This window comes from Mobula hypostoma, chromosome X1 (assembly GCF_963921235.1).
Source record: "Mobula hypostoma chromosome X1, sMobHyp1.1, whole genome shotgun sequence".
NCBI classification, from domain to species: domain Eukaryota; kingdom Metazoa; phylum Chordata; class Chondrichthyes; order Myliobatiformes; family Myliobatidae; genus Mobula; species Mobula hypostoma.
The window spans coordinates 3,938,280-3,964,510 of NC_086128.1; the positions used below are offsets into that span (position 1 = coordinate 3,938,280).

The following is a 26,231-nucleotide window of genomic DNA, read 5'->3' on the forward strand; positions in this document are numbered from 1 at the left end:
TTTGTGCCTTTGTTGAGAGGTCATTGGCATCATTACATTGTCCATTTGAAAGATGATGTCATTGAAATAGGCAATTCTCACTATTAGTGCAGGTCAAGGAGACAGAGAGCTGGATTTGCATGCATATTGGAGATACATGAATTATATGGACAAAGATTTATGAGCCTTTTAAAATCTCACAAAAGACAAGAAGTTCACCTTATAATTTCAGAAGATAATTTAAGAATGGATCAGTTGCTCCTGTGGAGCAAAATTGGTCTCTCGAAACCACAAATCCACAGCTGATTTGTTCCCCGCCCCCACCCCACACACTCCTCTATTATTCATGTAAGTTGGTCTCAAGTCATTTCCATAAAAATAACCTGATTTTATATATTTCACCAAAGAGTCGTTCTGCAATGATCAATAAACCCATTGTTTGGAATTAAATGACTTGGTCTCTGAGGGATGGGGGTGTCTGAACCCACGCTACCAACCCCTCCTCCCCTCTGGCACACCTTGTCGGCCATAGGTCCCAAACTCCTCCCGCGGTGCTCCACCCTTGCCATTCCCAATATCCTTTGCTCTTGCCAGATTTGTAAATTTGCTCTTCACTCCATGTTGACAAATGCAGTACTGTGCAAACGTCTTAGGCACCATCGCTATTTATATATGCCTAAGACTTTTGCATAGTGCTGTATATATACAATCAAGTACAGATTTAAGGAACATGTTATTCACTGCTTAAAAGTTAAAATTTGGCAATGTAGTAAGGAGGTTTCTCTGATTAAATTGGCAAACAATACTATTTGTAAGATGTGAATGGTGATTTTGCTGCACTCTTATCCATATGTTTCTTGGCCACTTTGAAACATCCAAGTAAAAGCCTAACTACCATCTTCATTACTGACAGGAGAAAATCTGCAGATGTTGTTAATCAGAGCAACACACACAAAATGCGGGAGGAACTCAGCAGGCCAGGCAGCATCAATGGAAAAGAGTACACAGTCTACATTTTGGGCTGAGTCCTGCGGAAGGCTTTCAGCCTGAAACGATGACTGTACTTTTTTCCATAGATGTTGCCTGGCCTGCTGAATTCCTCCAGCATTTTGTGTGCCTACATTACTGATGTTAGTTGAAGCTCAGGGCAGGACCCAGCAAGACAAAATGCATTTATTTTCATATAAGGTGTGATTTCAATTAAGCAAAAACAGGCTAAAGTAAAGTAAACAAACTCAATTAAATGTTCACTTTGAGCACAATTGCACTTTACAAAAATTTGCATCCATTTTGAAAACAAAATGTTTTTATTCTGACTTTCAGCTCAAAATTATTTTAATAATACTGAAGGCAAAATCTACCAACAGCAAAAGGCAAGTGTGTTAAGACAATAAAATTAGGCTTTAAAAATATTTGCTGATAACTTTGAAAGTAGTAACTTAATAAAGTCTAATTAATAAACATCCTAAATATTATGTTGCAAAAAAAAACTCCCTGCTGCGAATAAGAAATTTTAACTGACTTTTGAAAGTTTTCTTGTAAGATGGCAGTTTTGAAATACTCCCTTAATAAGCTAAAAAAAAACCATTCAAAACATATCTTGCGAGCAAAAGAATGATCTCAATCAGTCCATGCTCTCTTGAAAGCCTGCATTTGGGCACAATTAGTGGAAACACCCTTTATGATCAATTCCCTCTGGAAATGTGGCCAGCTTTGTAGACGGGACCAGGTTCCAACACAATGTTTTTACAAAAGAGCCTGAAAGATTGCGGAAACTCCAATTGTATTGAATACAATTCATGCTTTAGGTTGCACAACTTTTTGCTTATATCAAGGGAATTGCACTGGAAAGACCAATGCAATCAAGATGAAACTCCTGGCCAGTAAATTTTATCTCTAGAGACACTAGAATTAATACATTTATTCAAAAGCCCTTTAGAGCAAGTAAAGCACATCATTAAACCTGGTAATAATAGCACCATATCTTTTCTCACATCGATATAACTGGAGAAGAAGGTGGAATAGAGTGGGTAAAGAGTGCGACAGAAAGTGAATGATTGCGATAGAAATAGAGAGAGGTGAGCAGGAAGGTAGAAATAAGTAGAAACTTACAGATAGAAATGAAGAAAAATAAAATGAGTTATAAAGGGAAGGTTAGATTCTGAAGAAATGCATGAGAAGCAGATAGAGAAAGACTGTACTTTCAATAATACCAGTGAGATGTTATAAATATACAAAAATAGCTTATGGTTATATTTTGCTTTAGCTTTTTCTCCCTAAACATAATAGCTTCCAGCTCTTCATGGCCACCTACAGAGCATCCTTGCAGCGTGCTGCACAATTTTGCATATCCAGTCTGCTCAGCTTTTTCAGCTTGTTTGGAGCATTCATACCAAATTGTTTTACAAATACTACTGAGGTCCTTTCTAACTCTACTCAGTAATTGTGCGTGAGGAGTGACGGGAGAAAGCAAAATATATTCAGCGCAAAATGATTGCTAACACTTACCAACTGGAAAAGATTTTCCCAGTAGTCTTGAGTCATAAGTCGAAAAAGTGCCAGAAATGCCCAACTAAATGTATCATAACTGGTGTAGCCATAGTTAGGGTTTCTCCCAGCCTTAATGCACATATAACCATCAGGACATCTCCTGGAAAAGCCAGCAAATAATTAATTAGGGAAAATTCAACACCAGAAAGTGATGGCATGATATCTATCATGCAGCACTCTCAGCAAACAAATAATGTTCTTGAGAGATCTTAAAGAATTTCACTATCACTGCTTTTATGCTGGCAAAAGCAGCAGCCAATTTTCCATTGGCATGGCCTAGCAAATAACAATGAAATAACGAAGCAGGTAATCTGCTTCAGTGGAGAATGTTGAAGGATAAATGTTGGTCACAACACTGAGAAAACATTCTGGCACATTTTTATGTAGTTCCACTATGCCTTTTTCACTCATTTGAATAGGCAAACAGTGGCTTTAATTTAATGCCTCACTGAAAATACTATATCTCAGATAGTCTATACTTTCTTCAATGAGAAACTGAAATTCTCTAATTGATTATGGTACTTCATATTCAATATAATATATTCATCAGTCTTTTTTAAAGCTTTGTCACAACAGAAAGTTTGGATGAAGTTGTCTCATTAATATCAAATGGAAGCATTGAAAATCAACCCAAGAAGAGAAATGATTAAGAAATGAACAAATATGCAGACTATTTTCTAAATAGGGAGAGAATCCAAAAATCTGAGGTGCAAAGGGACTTGGGAGTCCTTGTGCAGAATACCCTAAAGGTTAACTTGCAGGTGGAGTCGGTGGTGAGGAAGGCAAATGCAACGTTAGCATTCATTTCAAGAGGTCTAGAATACAAGAGCAAGGATGTGATGCTGAGGCTTTATAAGGTGCTGGTGAGGTCTCACCTTGAACATTGTGAACAGTTTTGAACTCCTCATCTAAGAAAAGATGTGCTGGCATTGGAGAGGGTCCAGAGGAGGTTCACAAGGACGATTCCAGGAATGAAAAGGTTATCACATGAGGAATGTTTGATGGCTCTGGGTCTGTTCTCGCTGGAATTTAGAAGGATGAAGGAGGATCTCAATGAAACCTTTTGAATGTTGAAAGGCCTACACAGAGTGGATATGGAAAGGATGTTTTCCATGGTGGGGGAGTCTAGGGCAAGAGCGCACGGCCTCAGGATAGAGGAGGCGTCCATTTAAAACAGAGATGCGGAGAAATGTCTTTAGCCAGAGGGTGGTGAATTTGTGGAATTTGTTATCACAGTCAGCTGTGGAGACCTAGTTGCTGGGTGTAGTTAAGGCAGAGCTTGATAGGTTCTTGATTGGACATGACATCAAAGGTTACGGGGAGAAGGGTAGGGAGTGCTGCTGAGGAGGGGAAAAAAGGATCAATCACGAATGAATGGCAGAGCAGACTCGATGGGCCAAATGGCCTAATTCTGCTCGTATGCCTTATGGTTTAAGTTAATACTAGACAGAGTAAGGTTTATTCTTTGTTAAGAGGAACAGATTTAACAAATTATTTTCATTTGGTGTTTGATTTAACAATAACTAATGCATAAGGCATTTAAAAATATTTTAAAAACTCTGTTTTTTGTCATTAGACTTCATATATGTACTGACCTCAGAATGTCCCGAAGCCCCTTACAACCAAGTAATTTGTTCTATTGTCCAGTTACTGTTGTGATTTAGGTAGCATGGTAACCAATGAAGTAAGCTGCCAAAATTGGCAAAGGGTTAATGATTGGATAGTTCACTTTGGTAACATCAATTGAGGGATACGTTTCACGGTTTTACTGGAGATTCGATTGCACTTTTCAGGTAGCTCCTGCAGCATTTTTTCTATCTGTGTGACATTCAGGACTCTCTCCACTCTAAATGAGAGGATTGTGCACTCAGATTTCAGGAGTGGGAACTGAATACACAACCTTCCAAACCAGACACCAGAGGGCCCGTACTCAGCTCTGGCTGACAATATGTTAAGCAGCGCGTTAAAAGTAGCCAACAGAGGAAAATAAAACATATTAATTCCTCTTAAGTTAAAAGAACAATCCCTGTATACATGTGCACTCAATCAGAGATTTATCACTAAGAACAGGTGGTTCTGTCACATTTCCTGCCCATCAACTGTTGATTCACTTTCCTGCTGCTCGGTATTGAAATAGTCATGCAGTGATACACCCAGCCCAAAGGTTTCTGCAGCTTTCCAATGTGATTGTTACATCAGGAATTGAAAATAAGAGGAGGTAACCTACCCAGCATCTGAGCCATTCCCACACAGCAGAGCATCAGCAGCATCTTCAAGAAAGTAGTGATTTTCTTGGGGTTCAAAAAAAAAACAAAAATATTTTTAGCATTCTTAGGTTGCCCATGCACAAAGACAAAGTAAACTCTTGCGCTTGTGACACTAAGGTCTTTAGAGTCTTCTCTACTTGTCATTGGTATTTCCTCCTTCCTGCAGCTTACTTTGATTGGAATCGATAATTAATTGTCTTTCTTTTCGGTATTTACAGTAGGATGTTAAAGTGTAATTTAGAAAATATGTGATTATCCTTTGTATCTCATTGAGCTATTGAATAGGAGAATCTTAGACAATTTAGGACGCAGAACAAGATCATTCAACCCACATTATCTGTGACCGCATGGGTTTCCGCCGAGTCATCAGGTTTCCTCCCATGTTCCAAAGATGAACAGCATGGTTAGGGTTATTAAATTGTGGACATGCTATGTTGGCGCTGGCTGCTTGGAGACACTTGCAGGCTGCCCCCAGCATATCCTCAGACTCTGTTGGGCATTGAAGCAAACAACACATTTCACTGTACGTTTCAATGTTTTAATGTACCTGTAACAAATAAAGCTAATCTTTGTCCACACCAATTGGAAAAAGGAGTGTCACAACCTAATCCTTTCAACACTAAATCCATGACCTGCAAAGTCACACTTCATGTACTGTTCAAATGGAATGAGGATGTACATATACAGTTTTCTCACCCAGATTCCGACCATCATTGGAGTGAAATAACTTTTGCTCATCACCTATTGGATTAAAGTTATGTTCTTTTCAAAGGTAGAGGAGAATCAATGGCTGCAGCTTTGCTTCTGTAATACATGATAACTATTGGCTTACAGTAGTTGGCGGAAAAATGCTAGGATAGAAAATATGGGGAAGTAAGAAGTTAAGCGCACGATCAATAAAAGAAACAATGCATCTTATCCAAATCTGTAAAACCTGGTCTGTTAAAGATAATGGGCAATTCCACAACCATTCAACAGCATCTGTTCCTTTACCATGGAGAAAGCTAAATTTGAAGAGTTTCTGAAATTGTGATCAAGCTGCTTTGAGGGGTTCAGTTAGTTGACTGGCCGGGAGAAGAGCAACACTAATTCTGATACAAAAATGCTTAAAAAGACTAGAAGTCAGAATAAAGTACCTGTTTAGTATCACTATAGTGGATATTATAACAGGGATTCAACAAAATGGGCAGAGCTTTGAAGGAGGAAAGTTCTGCATTTGTGATGGTATCAATGTGAAACAGTGGTGGCAAGCTCCTTCATTTTTATCCATTTAACAGACTAATATGGACAAGAAGTGTTTATGGTTACTGAAGAGCAGACAGTGGCTGATGAATATCAATCACAATGCAGAATATTGTCAGCCACCTTTTCAATCTTCAACAGAATGCTGTACCTCACTTTCAACAAGCATCCTTTTGGATTTAAGTACAATTCACAGCACTAAGGGGAATTTGTTCAATCATGGGTGCCCATACTCCAGAACAAAGGTTAAATAATCTCAGTAGACAAGCTGCAATAAGAAGATCGTCTGCAGGTTTTGGGATTGCGCTTCAAGTCATTGCCAACTTAATTACTTAAGCAATAGGAGAGGATTGGTCTTCACAATATTTGTGAGACAAAAGTCTTCTACTTGTCTGCTTCCACTGTACAAGACCATTCTCCAACAATAAAGGTTCACAGTAAAAAAATGAAAAATGTGGATCACTTTCCATATTTCAAGAGCCACCATTGTGCCAGCACAGACTTAGGTTGACTGAAGAAAAGGGTGTTTGAAAATTAAGAGTTTTAACCTGATACAAAGTTCACAGTCTACAGGGCAGTAGTGATATCTGACCCTAGGCACTGGAAAGGTAGCACCAACAGTGTCTCTGCAAAATCTTTCAAATCCACTGGAAGGATAATCAAGTCAACATCAGTCTCCTCTCCCAGGCCACCATGAGGCCCAAATTCAGCTCTGCTGGAAGGCCACACTGGTCACTAGACCAGCATCAAACCTGTGATACAGACAGTCTTTTCCAAACTCTGTGATTACCACCTGGAATCAAGGATGTTCTGAAACTCTTCTTTTAAAAAAGCCAACATCTGCATAGATTCTAGGAATCCCTGGCCCACAACTGCTCAGGATAGCAATAAGAAACTTAATTCCATACTGTCAAATTGTCCACTGCAATTTGCCTATTGTCTATCACTACAGCAGGTCTACTAAAGATTCAATCTCACTGCTCTCTACTCGGCCTTGGATTACCTGGACAATAGCAATGTCTACATCAGGCTGCTGTTTATTGACTACAGCTCGGTGTTCAACACAATCATACGCTGAGTTCTAGTCAACAAGCTCCAAAACCTGGGCTTCAGTACCTCCCTCTGCAACTGGATCCTTTACTTCCTCACTGGAAGATCACAGTTAGTGCCGATCAGAAATAACATCTCCTGCTCACCGACAATCAACACTGGCGCACCTCAAGGACGGGTGCTTAGTCCACTGCTCCACTCTCTCTACACCCATGATTGTGTGGCTAGGCACAGCTCAAACACCACTTATAAATTTATCAATGACATAACTATTGTTGGCAGAATTTCAATTGGTGACAGGGAGGCATACAGAAGCAAAATAAATCAGCTGGTTGAGTGGTTTCACAGCAGCAACCTTGCATTCAATGCCAGTAAGACCAAGGATTTGATTGTGGACTTCAGGAAAAGGAACTCGAGGGAACATATACCAGTCCGAGGATCGAGGAATCAGAAGTGGGAAAGGTGACCAGCCTCAAGTTCCTGTGCACAACATATTGATGCAATTAGAAAGAAGGCACAACAGCAGCTATATCTCATTAGGAGTCTGAGGGGAATTGTACAGTATGTCACCAAAGACACTCACAAATTTCTACCGATGTACCGTGGAGAGCATTCTAACTGGTTGCATCACCCTCTGGTATGGAGGGGTCACTGCACAGGGTCAGAAAAAGCTGCAGAAAGTTGTAAACTCAGCCAGCTCCATCATGGGCACCAGCCTCCCCAGTATCCAGGACACCTTCAAAATGTGATGACTCAGAAAGGCGGCATCCAACATTAGGGACCCCCATCACCCAGAACATGCCCTCTTCTCATTGCTGCCATAAAGGAGGAGATACAGGAGCCTGAAGGCACAATTAATGTTTTAGGAACAGCTTTTTGCCCTCTGCCATCAGATTTCTGAATGAACAATCAACCCATGACAACTACCTCAGTATTTTTTCCTCTCATTTTACACTACTTATTTAATTTAATTTTCATTTTTATATATACTTCTTATTGTAACTTTACGGTTTTTATTATTATGTATTGCAATGTACTGCTGCTGCAAAACAACAGATTTCATGACAAATGCCAGTGATATTAATTCTGATTCGGATTCAGATAGCCAGAAGAAAGAGTGTATCATCTCTAAAATCTCAGACCCCTCCATCTTGTCTTGTTCCAACTGCCCCATCTATTGAATGATCTATGATACCCACATTGGCCTCATCAGTCACTTCAAAATCAGAATGGAAGCGTCATCCTTGACCCCAAGGAACTGCGTTAGGAAGAAAATACTTAATCAGAAGTCATGTAAGTTGCACAGACTGTACCTTCATTATTAATGTAGTCATGCCAGTTAAATCCACCAGTGATGTTACCAGTCAAATTATCCATTCCCGACCCATCTTCGATGAAGGTATTATTGTAAAACAGTTCTGCTGGTGGAGGCCATATCACACATTTGTGCCTCAAATTTCCCATAAAAAGCTGAAGGCCAATAAGTGCAAATACACTTAAGCAAAAAACCGTCAGAATCATCACATCGGATAATTTCTTTACCGACTGGATCAGAGCTCCAACGATAGTCTTCAATCCTATCAAACAGAAAAAAAACCATGCCATTATAATGAATCCTTGTCCTATGATAGGAGTATGTCTTATGCTATAAAAGTATTTCTTACTAATTACAAAGTACAGCAGCAATGAATTTCCCTTTCTATTTAAAATTCAGCACAAATTGGGATTTAATCAGTTATTTTAAAAATTAAAGTTTTAACATTGTCATCGCAACTTTAAGGAGTTCCTCTGCTAGTTGCTTTCTGGTTACATCCTAAATGATCATCATATCTCCTTTCACTGAGACATTGTTAACTGACAGAAACTACATAAAATTCAATGCCTTATAAAGAAATAACCACTGTGGTAAATAGTCGATACACTGTAGCTCAATAAAGTGGACTATGCATTTTGGTAATGAAAGTTATTATTATCAATGCAATCAAAGAATTGCACTGTTTTAGAAGCCTGCCTGTCATTTCTGAGAGAGGGATTTAAATCTGTCTGCTTGCTCTTTACATTCCATGGATCCTGCATTTGGACTTGTTCTACTTCCTGTAGATTTAAAAGAAGATTAAGACAAAAGTCCTAATTGTGCATTAGGTGGCAGTCCCACAAAGAGAGATCATTAGATGGCTGGAGTGGATATAGAATTACTAATACAAATCCTCTTCAGAGTTGTGGAATATTGTTAGGGCAGTGTAGTGGGAACTTTACTGTGCACCTGTCAAGGCATTACTTTTAAAGGGATTCTGACAGTGGAAGCTGAAATGAAAAGAATTCCATTCCACAGGATTAACATCCCTCTCTCATGCCAGCTCAGATAAACCCTGTGTAATTGCTTTTATTCATAACATGGCAGTCGATATTTGTATTTACAAATATTAAAGATTCTTGAAGTCTCTTATGGGTATTTTCATACTTTCGAATATTTCTCTGAAAAGGAGAGGATGATAAATGGGTGCCCCTATTTTGAGACCATGTTCTCTGGTCATGAAAGGAAATGCCCTCTCAGTATTTACCCCAAGCTAGACTGAGGCTGTTTGATAAGATTGCCTCATTCCTTAGAAATGGTGCATTTTTGTCTGAGTATCTACATTCTAGTTGAACATATATTTAGCAGCCGTGCTAGTTGAAGTGAATCATTTATTTCCATAATCTAACCAGCAGCGTAATAAACACACACATTTATTTTCCCAGCACCTACCTGGAATAACTGTAATGGTTTTCAATGCCCGCAGAACACGAAATGTTCTTAAAGCAGAGACGTTACCCAAATCCACAAACTCAGTAACGTATCTAATCAATGAAAACAGCAGAAAGAGCAACAAACTTTTATTAGATGCTGTTGATTCAGAGACTGCTATATTATTATTAGATAGTTGTATTATCATTGACAGAGAATTGTGGGAAGGGACAGAATTTCTCCAAAGGAGTACTTCATTAATATGCAAAGTTAAATTAAAGCGTCTTAATAAAGTAAGACTTATATTTAAAAGGTATGAAAGGAATGGAATTGCAGAATAGGTGCATTAAATCATTGATGAAGTTTATTTTCCCACTATCTTAACCCAATTACTTAAGATAGAGTACTCACTTATTAAGACATCAAACAGAGGAACTACTTATGAATGAAGAAAGGCTGATGTATGGTTCTTATAGCTATACACCTGCATCCTCAACACAGTTCATTTGATAAAAGCAAGTACAGAGTCAAGATTCTACAAATGACTAATAAATAGTTTTTCTATTTTTAGGTGGTCTTGACTGAGGGACAAATACTGTATCCGTCACAACTTTGGAAGAATTCTTTAATCTCCTTCCACAAGATTCCAAGATGCTAAGATGGTGCCGGTGATTCACAACAACGTGTTGCAGGCTGCTTACTAAACTTCTAAATATACGTCTTCTGAACTACTCTCACTGCAATCTGCAGACTGTAATTTCCATTAAAGCAATGTACTTTTGAACTGTCTTAATGAACTAGCGATTTCACTATCTTCTGAAGGACTCAGTGGACTTAACTCCGAAGCACACAACTTCAGCACTTTTAAGTGCATGAAGATACATCGTTATCGCCGGGAGGAGAGGAGGACTCCGAGCCAAGCTGAAATGCCAAGCAATGAAAGTTCCTCTACCCAGCATTGTATTAGCAAATATATAGTTGCTGGAGAACAAGACTGAGGACCTCAAGGCAAGATTGCTGTATCGGAGGGAAATGAGGAAATGCTACTTTCTGTATTTCATGGAGACATGGCTCACTTTGAACCCGAGGGCTCCTTGATCCATCGGATGGACCGAACTGCTGATTTAGAGAAGGCGCAAACTCCCACAGAACCTGATGACCTTGTGATTTCAGTCTCTGAGACCAAGGTAAGAGTATCCTTTAAGAGGGTGAATCCCCAGAAAGCATCTGGTGCAGATGGGATACCTGGAGTATCTGAGACCTGTGCTGATCAACTGGCTGGAGTGCTCATTGAGATATATAATGTCTCACTTTGCCTGTGTGTGGTACCTATCTGCTTCAAGCAGGCTTCAATTATACCAGTGCCTAAGAAGAATGTGCTTCAATGACTATTGTCCAGTAACACTTACATGCACTGTGATGAAGTGTTTTGAGAGGTTAGTGATAATACATATCAACTCCTGCCTGTGAAGCAATTTGGATCCATTTCATTTTGCCTACCAGCACTAAAGGTCAACAGCAGATGCCATTCATTGGTTCTACACTCAACCCTGCCTGGAACATCTGGACAGCAAAAGTGCATACATCGGATGCTCTTTACTAACTATAGCTGGATAAAGAGCATCCATCATCCCCTCAAAACTAATCAATATGTTTCAAGACCTTAGCCTCAATAACTCTTTCTTTATTATTCTTTTTATTGATTAAAAAAAAATAGATACAATCAAATACAATCAAGAGGAGAATTAGTTCAAATTATATATCAGTAACCAAAATTAAAATAGACGCCGTCAAAATCATAGATATTGTTAAGCTCGTATAAAACATATAATTAAAAAAAGAAAGAAAATAACAATTCTCCTCTCACCAGTTAAAAGGAGAAAGGAAAAATAATCGGGTTTTAAATACAGAGGAAAAAAAACCCACTACACTATATATATAAAAAAAACAAATAAAACAAAAAAAAAAGGACTGGGCAGTCCATTTTGAGAATACAACCAAAAAAAAGGAGAGAAAAACTTTCTGATCAAATCTAAAACCTCGAAAAAAACTTGAAAGAGTAATAATTCAAATTAAATGAAAATATTGGATAAAAGGTTGCCATATTTGTTCAAATTTAAAGGATGTATCAAATGTCCGACTTCTTATTTTCTCTAAACTTAAACAGGACATGATGGAAGAGAGTCAATAAAAGACAGTAGGTGGATTAGAATCCTTCCACTTCAATAAGATGGCTCTCCTAGCTCAAAAAGGCTACCATACGTTGAGCGGAAACAGGAATATTTCCTGCTTCCGATGGGATAATCCCAAAAATTGCCGTAAGCAAGTGAGGTTGTAGATCCAAATCCAAAACTCTTGATAGTGTTTTAAAAACATCTCTCCAAAAGTTACCTAGCTTTATACAAGACCAATACATATGAGTTAAAGTGGCCAGCTCAGTATTACATCTGTCACAAATAGGATTAATATTGGAGAAAATATGCGCTAGTTTATCATTTGACATATGAACCCAGTGCACTACCTTGAACTGTATCAAGGAATGACGGGCACAAATAGATGAGTTGTTAACCGAATGAAAAATTTTACTCCATTGATTATCTGAAAATGACTCTTGAAGTTCCAATTCCCAAGCACGTTTAATTTTATCATTAGATATTGTTCGTAATCTCAATAACCGTTTATAGATTATAGCTATCATCCCTTTTTGAAATGGTTTAAACTGAAAGAGAAAATCTATCATATTAGGTGGATAAGCAGAAGGGTAATTTGGTAACAAACCACGTAAAAAATTCCTAATTTATAAATATCTAAAAAAGTGTATATTAGATAAATTATATTTATCCATTAATTGAGAAAAAGACATTAAACAATCTCCTAAAAACAAATCTGAAAAATTTATTATTCCCTTGGTTTTCCAAATTAAAAAGGCCTTATCCAAAATTGATGGTTTAAAAAATAATTAAGATAAATATTACTAGAAAGAATAAAGTCATTAAACTCAAAAAATGTATGAAACTGGAGTCAAATTTTTAATGTATGTTTAATAATGGGATTAAATTCTTGTCTGCTAATCTTAGAAAACAAAAAGGGAAGAGGAACTCCCAGTAAAGAGGCCAAAGAGAATCCTTTCACCAAGTTTACCTCTAGATCCAACCATGAAGGACATTCATGTATATCTGAATAGTTAATCCAGAAAGTAATATATTGAATATTGATTGCCCAATAGTACATTCTAAAATTAGGCAAAGCCATACCACCATCCTTTTTTAATTTCTGCAATAAGGGTTTACTCAATCTAGGATTTTTATTGTTCCAAATATAAGATGAAGTTATAGAATCTATTCTGTGAAAGAACTTTTTGGGAACAAAAGAGGGAACTGCCTGAAATATATATAAAAATTTCAGTAAGACTATCATTTTAATAGCATTAATTTGACCTATTAATGATAATGTCATAGGAGACCATTTAGAAAGCATTTGTTTGGTGTAACCAATTAATGAAAAAAAATTATATATATATAGATCCTTAAAATTTTTAGTAATTTTAATACCAAGACAGGTAAAGTAATTTTTAGCAATACAAAAAGGTATTTGATGATTTGGATCTGAGTAATTATTAATAGGAAATAACTCACTTTTATGTAAATTTAATTTATAGCCAGAAGAATTACTAAATTCAGAGAGTATAGATAACATAGAGGGAATAGATTTCCTAGGATCTGAAATTCAAACTTACAGGTCATCTGCAATAACAAAACCTTGTGTACTTTGTCCCCTCTCTTAATACCCTGAACAGTGTTAGAATCTCTAAGAGCAATAGCAAGGGGTTCTAAGGCCAAATTAAATAATAAAGGGCTAAGAGGGCACCCCTGTCGAGTACCCCTATGTAATCTAAAATAGGGAGATTTTTGATTATTAGTTATAGCAGCAGCTATGGGAGCATGATAGATCAATTTGATCCAGGAAATAAATCCCGGGCCAAGATTAAATCTTTCCAAAACCTGAAATAAGTAAGACCACTCCACCCTATCTAAAGCTTTCTCCGCTTCAAGAGAAACAACACATTCAGATTCTTTAGACAGTGAAGAGTGAATAATATTTAATAATCTTCGAATATTAACACGTGAATATCTATTTTTAATAAATCCAGTTTGGTAGGTAAGATACTCTCAAGCCTATTAGCCAAAATCTTAGAGAGAATTTTAAAATCCACATTCAATAGAGAAATTAGTCTATAAGAGGCGCATTCAGATAAATCTTTATCTTTTTTCGGAATTAAAAGATATTGAAGCTTCATAAAAAATTTTCGGGAGAGTCCCAGAGGATATAAAGTCAGTGAAAATTTGACATAAATAAGGTATAAGTATATCAGTAAAAGTCTCATAAAATTCCACTCAATAACTCCTTGTGCAATTGGATCCATGATTTCCTCACTTGCAGACCCCATTCAGTTCAGATTGGCAACAATGTCTCTTCCACGATCTCCCTCAGTACAAGTACACCACAAAGCTGTGTGCTTATCCCCCTGCTCTACTCTCTTTACACTTATGACTGAAGCTAAGCACAGATCCAATGCTATATTTAAGTTTGCTGACAACACCACTGGCATTGGCTGAATCAAAGGTGGTGACAAATCAGCATATAGGTTCATTAGTTATGTGCCATTTTATGTGACATGGGTGATCATGGTCTTTCCATGACCATGATTGTCCTTGGCAAATTTCTCTACAGAAGTGATTTGCTATTGCCTTCTTTTGGGCAGTGTCTTTACAAGATGGGTGACCCCAGCCATTATTAATACTCCTCAGAGATTGTCTGCCTGGCGTCAGTGGTCGCATTACCAGTACTTGTGATATGCACCAGCTGCCCATACGATCTGCTCCCATGGCTTCACGTGACCCTCAGCGGCGGCAGGAGGTGGGGGGGGGGGGAGGAGCCAAGCAGATTCTACACCTTGCCCAAAAGTGACCTGCAGGCTAGCAGAGGGAAGGAGGGCCTTACATGTCCTTTGCAGAGACACATCTCCACCCCACCACCCACAGCATATAGGAGGGAGACTGAAAATCTGGCTGAGTGGTGCCATGACAACTAACTCGCACTCATTGTCAGCAAGACCAAGGAGCTGATTATTGACTTCAGGAGGAGGAAACCAGAGGGATCAGAGGTGGAGAGAGTCAGCAACTTTAAATTCCTCAGTGTTACCATTTCAGAAGATCTGAACTGGGCCCAGCGTGTAAGTGCAATTATGAAGAAGGAGCAGCAGTATCTCTACTTGCTTTGCAGTTTGCAAAGATTCGGCATGACATTGAAAACTTTGACAAACTTCTATACATGGGATTGGCCCTATCACTTGGAATACATATCACATGCTCAAAGATGCTGTATATCACAGTCAGATCACTAAAATTACTACTTCAGGAAGTAAAGGAACAAAACAAGAGAGGGGAAGACACAAAAGCATCTTCTTTCCCAATGGCAAAAGGAACTAAAATCAACTTTCAAACATAAGATTTATGTGTGGCCGAACATAGAACTTGAGCTCAGAACAAGCCCTTTGACCTAACTTCATGACAAGTGAGATCTTCCTTCAACCCAAATGCACCCTTCTTTCCTTTCATATGTGCTTATCTACCTTCTGCTCAAATGCAATCTCCCAATAACACCAAAGCAGTCTGTTCATATTCATCATCATCATCATCATGTGCCATGATTTATGGCATGGGCAATCATGGTCTTGACTATGATTGTTCTTGGCAATTTTTTCTGCAGAAGTTGTTTGGCATTTCCTTCTACTGGGCAGTGTCTTTACAAGATAGCTGACCGCAGTCATTATCAATACTTCTGAGAAATTGTCTGCCTGGCACCAGTGGCCGCATAAGCAGGACTTGTGGTAAGCACCAGCTGCTCGTACGACCATCCACCACCTGCTTCCATGGCTTCACATGACCCTAATCACCCACAGAAGGTGGTGAATCTGTGAAATTCAATGCCATAGGCAGCTATGGAGGCCACTCATTAGGTGTATTTAAGGTGGTGGTTGATAGGTGCTTGAATAATCAGGGTATGAAAGGTTATGGGGAGAAGGCAGGAGAAGGTGGAGCTTAGGAGGGTTAATGGTGCCTACTGGCGACTCCTTTGTTTGCATGTTTGGAAACAGCTCTATTCCCATCTTTAATATCTCTATTTTTCCCTTTCAAGGTTTTTTTGAAGACCCTGTCCTGGAGTTACACGCTGACTACGGTTCTTTGTGGGAATGGGACCCGCTGTCAAGGTTTCACAACTGGCTGTTGTTCAGCCTAAGAGCTCCGCTCGCCTTCGGAGGACCGAGTTTTCGTGGCTCTGGAGGTCAGTGTCCGAGCAGAAGAATGGTGTGGCGTGGGAAATGAAAGATCTAAGGCTCTGTGCCCAGAGACCCGAGACTTCTCTTTCTCCCTTATTAGGGAGAGAGAGAGACTGTGGTTTGTTGTATACCGGGTGAAAGCGAAATCTTTGGGGTAACTGCAAGTCTGTGTCTTTGCTGCTGCTTTGCTCACGCTTGAGTGCTCGGCGGCAGGTACCAATGCTTTTTTTTGTCAGTGGGGGGAGGGAGGGATTGTTGCTTGCTGCCACTTATGCATAGGAGGGAGAGGAGCTGGGGGTGGTGGGACTTTGGAGTTCTAACATTTAACTGCCGTCCATTCTTTGGGGGCACTCCTCTGTTTTTGTGGATGGTTGTGAAAAAAAAGCACTTCAGGATATATATTGTATTAATTTCTCTGACATTAAAGGTACCTTTGAAACCTTTGAATGGGGTTGAGAGGGATAATATATCAGCCATGATGGAATGGCAGATCAGACTTGATAGGTCGAATGGCCTAATTCTGCCGCTATGGTCTAAGACAATGATGGGTGACCTCATTGAAACCTATCAAATGGTGAAAGGCCTTGACAGAATGGATGTGGAGAGGATGTTCCCTATGGTGGGACACAGCCTCAGAATAGATGGGAATCCTTTTAGAACAGAGATGAGGAGGATTTTTTTTTTAGCCAGAGAGTGGTGAATCTGTGGAATTCTTTATCATAGACAACTGTGCAGGTCATGTCTTTACTGTATGTATATTTAAGCAGAAGTTGAAAGATTTTTGATTGGTCAGGACATGAAGGGATAAGAGGAGAAGGCAGAAAATTGGGACTGAGAGGAAAATTGAATCAGCCATAATGAAATGGCAGAGCAGACTTGATGGGCCAAACGGCCTAATTCTGCTTGTATATCTTATGGTTGTATGGTCTTAAAAATGCTTAGAAAGGGAAAAGAATTTAACTTGGAGACAAAATCTAAACGAAGGGTGATGAGTCCAGGACTAAAAGTGTTAAATTTAAATACATGCAGTATACGAAATAAGGTAGAAAATCCTGTAGCACAGTTAGAAACTGGCAGGTATGATGTTGTAGGCATCACAGAGTTATGGTTGAAAGAAGCTGAGAGCTTAAGATCCAAGGTAGCATCGTATTGAAAGGATAGGCATGTGGGTAGAGGTGTAGGGTGGCTTTGTTGGGAAAAAATAAAATAAAATCCTTCGAAAGAAGTGACATAGAATTAAAAGATGTAGAATCATTGTAGGTAGAGTTAAGAAACTGCAAGGGAATTATATACAGGCCTCAAAGCAGTAGCCAGGATATAGTATACAAGTTACAATAGGAGATAGAAAATGCACATCAAAAGGGGAATGTTATAATAGTCTTGGGTAGATTGGGAAAATCAGTTTGGTGCTGGATCCCAAGAAAAGGAATTTGTCAAATGTATACAAGATGACTTTTTAGAGCAGCTTGTGGTCAAGCCCACCTAAGGGAAAGGCAATTCTGGATTTGGTGTTTGTGTAATGAACTAGATTTGATATAGCAGCTTATGGTGAAGGAACCCTTAGGGGACAGTGATCATAATATGTTAGAATTCACCCTGCAATTTGAGAGGGAGAAGATAAAGTCAGCTGTATCAGTATTACAGTGGAGTAAAGAGAATTACAGAGGTGTGAGAAAGGAGCTGGCCAAAGTTGATTGGAAGGGACACTAGCAGGGATGACAGCAGAGCAATAAAGGCTCGAGTTTCTGGAAGTAATTCAGAAGATGCATGATAGATACATCCCAAAGAAGAAGACGCATTATAAACGGAAAATGAGACAACCTTGGTGGACAAGGGAAATCAATGACAGCATAAAAGCAAGAGAGGGCATACTATATAGCCAAAATTAATGGGAAGGTAGAGGAAAGACTTTAAAAACCAACAGAAAGCAACTAAAAAGCCATAAAGAGAGAAAAGATGAAATATGAAGGTAAGCTAGCCAATAGTATAAAAGAGGATATGCAAAAGGTTTTCAGATATATAAAGAGCAAAAGAGAGGCAAGAAAGTAGATATCAGATCATTGGAAAATGATGCTGGAGAGGTAGTAATGGGGGACGAGGAAATGGCAGATGAACTGAATAAGTATTTTGCATCAGTTTTCACAATGGAAGACAATAGTAGTACATCAGAAGTTTGAGAGTGTCAGGGGGCAGAAGTGTGTGAAGTTACCATTACTATAGAGAAGGTTCTTGGAAAGCTGAAAGGTCTGAAGCTAGATAAGTCACATGGACCAGATGGTCTACACCACAGGACTCTGAAAGAGATGGCTGAAGAAATTGTGGAGGCACTAGTCTCGATCTTTCAAGAATCACTAGATTCTCGAATGGTTCCGGAAAACTGGAAAATTGCAAATGTCACTCCACTCTTTAAGAAGGGATGGATGCAAAAGGCGCAGGATTATAGGCTACATTGCCTGACTGCAGTGATTGGCAAAATGTTAAGAGTCCATTGGTACATGATAAATAGGGTAAAGTCAGCATGGTTTTCTTAAGGGGAATTTTGCCTGGCAAATCTGTTGGAGTTCTTTGTAGGAAAACAACAGGCAGGATAGTCAAAGGAGAATCAGTAGATGTTGCTTATTTGGATTTTGGGGTTGAATTTTATGTCAAGCAACATACATAAGACAAGGAAGAAACTTGTAGTCTTACAGGACCTTTCTTGACCTCAGATAATCCCAAAACATTTCACAACTATTGAACATCACTGAGTGCAGTTGCTTGCTGTGTCATTGTAAGGAAGCATACACACAGTCAACTCCCATACATGGTGATCAGGGACAAATGCACAATTCACTGTAAGATAAATAATAGCCAGGACATCAGGGGAACTTTTTTGCTCTGCTTCAATAATGTTGAGACCCTTATGCTTACCTGAAAAGGAAGCAGACTCATAGTCAGAAAGTCCACGAAAGTACTGTGCAACACCCACTTTGTTCCCAGGTTTCCGTAATATTCTGTTTTACATTTAATATCTGTTAAATTTCATGTGGTGGTTTGGGCAGTGGTGGATGACATCCAGATTCCTGATATATGCAAATGCCCAGTTCAGGACAGGAAGTCTATCATGCTCTTAGAACTTTCATTATTATTCAATTTCCAGAGGCAGAAGTAGAAAGTTAATATAACCCCAAATGCTGGAAGATTTCCATTAACTTGAATATCAAAAATGTTCTTTTGCTTGGCTCCAGTATTTTGTGACATGACCATAGCATTTTAAATAAATTTTGCTGGCCTGGACATCTTGTGGTTTCCATAAAACAGTTGTTGCTTTGCAAATGAATCCACTGTAAGTTGTTTTAATATGGTAAGAAGGTAGTCAGGAAACTTGTCCACTAGCAATGAGCAACAGAGAAGCACTGGCATTCTGCCCACAATTTTTGGTGTACATTAAAGGGGCTCACACATATCCAAGCTACATACTGCTGATGATATAAAAGGAAAATGTTCCATTGAATCTCCATTGTTATTAAAGAAATGAGGCACATATCCATCATGGTTGTATACACAAGGGACGTTAAATTAGCATTTCAAACCGAGTAGCTAGCAGGTCAGATGGCAGTTATGGAGAATATGGATGCAAGGTATAGCAGGAGTTCAGTAGTTTAGTTGGGTGATCATTGTTTATGAGTATATGGATAGAACTGATTTTACCGATAATTTGCTGATTATTGTTTAATAGTTGCATGTCACTTTTTTCCAGGATTTGAGAGTGGAGGTGGTGAAGAACAGTTATGATATATTTTATTTTGGTGAAGTGGACAGAGGTGATGGTTAAAAAAGCAGGAGAGAGAAAAGTCCCTGCAATGTATCGATGAAGAAGAAATGGAGAGAAGAAGCAAAACTGCAAAACACAATAAGCTGCTGAGGAGGAGCAAAAATTCCATGATCCTTGCTTCATGCTGGAGGTTTGCACCAGAAAATAGTTCACTAAATCTTAAGGTAAGTGCTATCAAGGAGGTTCAGTGGCACCTCCTTCAAATGCCTAACGATGCACGACAATTTGAGGACTTCAAAGTGGATAAGTTCGTATGTTCCCATTGTAACACAGCTGTCCATCTGACCTCAAGTATACTGATGCATAAAAGTTTATGGAGTTAAGATAAGGATGGAGAAACATTCCCAAATTCACTTACATAGATATATCTCCAAAGGGATGTATCCTTTCCTTGCTTTAACCCCTATAAGTTTTTTAGGTTGAAGAATAGGAAAACACAGATAGAAGTAATTGTTTCATGCTAGTGCCAGTTCCAATAGATATGCTGGCAATAAGGAGCTCCACTAGCCATGACAGTGATCTGGCAGACAGTGCACAAAATATTTTGTCTATCATGCTTCATAACGTGAATGAATCTTTGCAACTTTTACCTTTAGGAGTTTTATGGTAATGGTAGTACTTACGCCATTGTGATGACACTAAAATCCAGCCAGTTCCAGGGATCTCGGAGAAATGTGAAGGGATCAATTACAAATCCTCGGGCAAATATCTTTATCATTGATTCAAAAGTGTAGATCCCAGTGAAGGTATATCTGCCAATAATAATTGAGACAGTTAAGTAGAAATATTCACTTTGCTACTTCATTGAGTTAATAGAGCCTTAGAGTCATCGAACACTACAGCATAGAAAGAGGCCCTTCAGCCCATCTGGTCCATATCAAACTATTACTCTGCCTAGTTCCATTGCCCCGCACCTGGACAATAACCCTCCATACCCATCTCATCCACGTACTTATGCAAACTACTCTTAAGTGTTGCAATCAAACCTGTGTACACCAGTTCCTCTGGCAGCTCATTTCACACACCCACTGCCCTCTGAGTAAAGGAGTTCCCCTCAAGTTCCCTTACAGTGGTGCTAGAAGGTTTGTGAACTCTTTAGCATTGTCTCTATTTCTGCATAATTATGACCTAAATAGGATCAGATCTTCACACTAGTCCTAAAACTGGATAAAGAGAACCCAATTAACTAAATAACACAAAAACCATTATGCTTTTTCATTGATTTATTGAGAAAAATGATCCAATATTACATGTATTTGTTGGAAAAAGTATGGGAACCTTCCACAAAAGCTATTTGGAGTCAGGTGTTCCAATCAACGAGATCAGATTGGAGGTGTGGGTTGCAGAGGTGCCTTCCCCAATAAAAAAAGGCACACCAAGTCAGGTTACTGACAGAGCCTGCTCTGCTCAAGAAAGATCTGTTTATGTGTACCACGCCTCAATCAAAACAACTTTCAGAGGACCTTAGAAGAATTGTAGAGATGCATGAAGCTGGAAAAGGCTACGAAATTATTTCTAAATACCTAGGTGTTCATCAGTCCACAGTAAGAGAAATTGTCTCCAAATAGAGGAAATTCAGTACTGTTGCTACTCGCCCTAGGAGTGGGCATCCTGCAAAGATCACACCAGAAGCACAAGGTGCAATGCTGAAGGAGATAAAAAAGAACCCAAGGGGAAAAGGAAAAGTCCTGCAAAAATCTCTAGAACTTGCTAAAGTCTCTGTTCTTGTGTCCACTATAAGAAAAACAAGAATAGTGTCCATGAAAAGACACCACAGAGAAAACCACTGCTGTCCAAACAAAACATTGCTGCACATCTCAAGTTTGCAAAATTCTACCTGGATGTTCCACAACGCTTCTCTGACAATGTTCTGTGGACAGATGAGACAAAAGTTGAACTTTTTGGCAGAAATGCACATTGCTATGTTTGGAGGATAAAGGGCACTGCACACCAACACCAAAACCTCATCCCAACTGTGAGGCATGGTGGAAGAAGCATCATGGTTTGGGGCTGCTTTGCTGCCCCAGGGCCTGGACAGCTTGCAATCGTTGAGGAAGCAATGAAGTCAAAATTGGATCAAGGCATTTTACAGGAGAATGTCAGGGTACTGGTCTGTCACCTGAAGCTTAATAGAATCTGGATAATGCAACAAGACAATAATCTGTAACACAAGAGTAAATCAACAACAGAAAGGTTTAAAAAGAAGAAAATTCACGTTTTGGAATGGTCAAGTCAGAATCCAGATCTTAACCAAAATGAGATGCTGTGGCATGACCTGAAGAAGGCTGTTCATGCAAGTTATCCCAGAAATATTGATGAACTGAAACTGTTTTGTATGGAGGAATGGTCTAAAATTCCTTTTCACTGTTGTGCAAGTCTGATCAGCAGCTACAGGAAATGTCTGATGGAGATTACTGCTGCTAAAGGAGGTTCTATCAGTTATTAAATATGTTTGTACAAGTGTTCACATACTTTATTCCAGCCTGGACTGTGAATGAATAAACGATGTGTTCAATAGGGACATGAAAAGAACAATTGTTTGTTCTTAGTATAGACTGGATGTGTTTGTCTATTATTGTGACTTAGATGAAGACCAGACCACATTTTATGAGTAATTAAAGCAGAAAACCAGGTAATTGCAAAGGGTTCACAGACTTTTTCTTGCAACTATAAATATTCCACTTTTACATGAACCAATGACCTCTAGTTCTAGTCTCAGCCAACCTCAGTGAAAAAAGCCTGCTTGCATTTATTTTATCAAGACCCCTTATAGTTTTGTGTACCACTATTAAATTTCCCCTCATTCTCCTACACTCCAGGGAATAAAGTCCAAACCTTATTCAGCCTTTCCCTGGAACTCCGGTCCTCAAGTCCCAGCAACATCCTTGTCAATTTTCTCTATACTTTTGCAATGTTATTGACATCTTTCCTGCAGGTAGGTGACCAAACCTGCACACAATACTCCAAATTTGCCCTCACCAATGCCTTATACAACTTCAACATAACATCCCAACTCCCATACTGAATGTTTTTTCATTAATTTTTTTATGCGTTTCTACAATATAGCTACAGAAAAAAAACATCAACAAAGTGGAGATCTATACAGTGCAAAACAAATATGTCCAATATATAATTCATAACAATAAAGAAAAAGCACCCAAAATAAAATCATGTAAGATTAGTATCTTCCCCAACCTCCCACTAAAAAAAACCCAGGCCAACCATTTCTGTGTATAAAAGAAAAAGATTAATCGGAGCATTCGACCCCACAGAGCTGTAAGTATATATAAGAAAAAAGAAAATATAATGCCGAGTACCAAAACTATAATGTAATTCACAACAAAAAACAGTAAAACTTACAGAAAAAAAAAGCTGAAAGTAAGGGATTGTAGTACAAAAAAAAGGATAAACTTAATCTAAAGAGGAGTTATGGAAGTATTCAAGAAAAGGTCCCCACACCTTATGAAACTTTATGTCTGAATAAAGAAGCGAATAATGAATCTTTTCGAGGTCTAAACAGGACATAATATCACTAAGCCATTGAGCGCAAGTGGGTGGGGCAGCATCTTCTGAATGCTTTGGTTTATGGTCAATGTGCCAAAAGGTCTCTTTACAATCTTATCGACCTGTGATGCCACTTTCAATGAATTATGGACCTGTATTCCCAGATCCTTCTGTTCTACCACACTCCTCAGTGGCCTACCAGTCACCCTGTAAGTCCTACCCTGGTTTCTTTTCAAATGAACAAGTATAATGTTTTTTTTTGTGTTATTTATTTAATTGGGTTCTCTTTATCTAGCTTTAGGACTTATATGAAGATCTGATCACATTTTTGGTCATATTTATGCAGAAATAGAGAAAATTCTACAGGGTTCACAAACTTTCTAGCACCACAGTATATTTTATATATGGATAATTAACCTAAACCACACATGTGTTTTTGGGATGTGGGAGGAGGCTAGATCATCTGGAGTGACTGGGAGAACATGCAAATTCCATACAGACAATAATGGAAGTCGGGACTGAATTGCAATCACTGAAGCTGTGAGGCAGCAGTGCTGATAGCTGTACCACTGCGTGCATTGTTAAGATCATCTCAGCCAAAGGATGGGGGAGTAGCGGACCAGAATTCTTATTGCACTCCTTGTTGCTGATTTCCATCCTACGATACGCTGGGACACATCATCAGTGATGTAACCTGGAGTCACTGGGTGTTTCACATCTTTCAATATCAGGCACTCTCACCCAGGCAACCTAGCCAGGGTTGATCAGACCCTGGCTTGTGTCCCAGCAGCAATGGTCCATGGGTGAGTATTCAATTAAGCAAATATTTGCCTGGTTACTTCTTGGGTTATTTCTGAGTAGAGGATTGATGCAAAGAAAAGAAACTAGATGACTGAATTCATGCTCCAAAAAAATTCTTAGCAACGACTACATATACTTAACAAAAACTGAAAGGACTAATCTGTCAAATGAGAGAAATCAATGGAGTAAATGCCATTAGAAATTGTTGGGCTATTTTTCCCAATCATTGCAAAGTCAATGTGCACCTGCATCATAAAACTTTTCTCCCCTTAATGCAAAACTTTCTGAGATCATTTCTTTGATCTTTAGGCCAAGAGTGAGATTACTTGTCAATCTTTTCAACCCCATTCACAATTCCTTAGTCAATGAAACAACCCATCCCTGTGGGCAGTAATACCAAGATAACTTTTGGGCAGAGGTTGCTTGTGGTGAGTTACTCAACTCTGAGCATCACATAGCCTTTCCATCATTTTAAGGCACAAGTGAGATAGAATATTTTTCACTTGCCTGGATGGGAACAGCTCCAACAGCCTCCCAAGAAGGTTAATATAATCTGGAACAAATTAGACTGTTTGATTCACAGCAACCAGTCTAAAACCTCATTCTAAGCACCACCAACAGAAGTACTACAACGTGTACAGTGTATAAAATGCACTGCAATTACTCACCTAATTTACTATGGTAGGACCTCTCAAACTGATGACCTCAAGGAAGGACAAAGACTCTGGGGGGTACCATCACCAGTAGGTTCCCCTTCAACTTACACATCATCTTGATTTGTAACTATATCACTAGTCCTTCATCACTGCTGAAACTAAATTCTGGAATTACTTTTCCAGCAGTATTGTAGAAACACATTCAGCAAAAGAAATGTAGACGTCCAAGAAAGCACCTCACCACGATTTTCTCAGGGGAAACTAGGCATGGGTGGCAGTGGCAGTGAAATGCAGAGACCTCACCCCCCCCCAAAGGAAAACTGAATAAAAAAGGGAAGTTTGAATGGAGGGTGAGTGAGTTAAACAGTCATTGACAAATGGTGTCCTTCTTTTCAGAATCAGAATAATTATAACCTCAGCTCTTCATGAGCTTCACTACAGAGGACCAATTTGTGAGCTTAGATTGCAGGAAAATTTAACGAATTTTATTGCAGACATAAGTGACGCACCCAATTACTTGATTTGAATAGACTTTAATACTGTATGAAGTGAAGCCTCAGAGGGAAATAGGAATGTAATGACCACATGTTGGCAATGATGCAGACGAGTTTATTCTCAGTACGCTACACATATCAATGTGCTGCTATTTATGTAACACAGATGATAAGCAAAGAAAAACAATGTTGTTAGATTTTAGACATTTATTTTTGACATGTTTGAGGGTCTGATGATTAGACTTAGTGAGAGTCAGCCAAATGTCATCAGAAGTTGTAAAAATAACAAAATTTAGATTAGTTCCTGCTCTCTGATGTGGAAGTAGGAGATGTGCTGCATGTTATATGGCAGCAAACATGACCTCTCTCCTACTCTGCCCTGTACACCATTGAGCACAGCAACAGCTCCAGGCTGCACTTGAGCTGTGGGCTGAAAGTAACTACAGCTGATGTTCAAGGAACACCAGCAACAATGGATTAACTTTTTCACCTACCACCTTGTACTTCCCCCACTCCCCCCACATTCTTCATCTGACTTCTCCTTCTTTCCAGTTCTGATGAAAGGTCTCAGCCTGAAACATCGACTGTTTACTCTTTTCCATAGATGCTGCCTGGCCTGCTGGATACCTCCAGCATTTTGTGTGTGTTGCTTTGGATTTCTAGCATCTGCAGTTTTCCTCATGTTTGTTCAAGGAAGAATCCCATTCATTTGAATGGATTGATTGTTCTTCATTTGTAAAACAAGCTCAGGTTAAGATTTTTTAATTATTTTTCTTTATTTCATTTCATACTTATGCTTTAATTTACAG

General features: G+C 38.8%; 1 protein-coding gene across 1 annotated transcript in view; it reads right to left on the reverse strand.

The window, feature by feature from the left end:
- The window catches only part of scn4ab (sodium channel, voltage-gated, type IV, alpha, b), a 218,761-nt gene that overhangs the window by 83,861 nt on the left and 108,669 nt on the right, over positions 1–26,231 (reverse strand). Inside the window, exons 5-9 of the mRNA XM_063037680.1 lie at positions 20,591–20,719; positions 9,835–9,926; positions 8,402–8,665; positions 4,757–4,820; positions 2,488–2,629 (exon numbers count right to left, since the gene is read on the reverse strand). Coding sequence (XP_062893750.1) covers positions 2,488–2,629; positions 4,757–4,820; positions 8,402–8,665; positions 9,835–9,926; positions 20,591–20,719 — 691 coding nt within the window. The remainder of the gene's footprint in view (positions 1–2,487; positions 2,630–4,756; positions 4,821–8,401; positions 8,666–9,834; positions 9,927–20,590; positions 20,720–26,231) is intronic.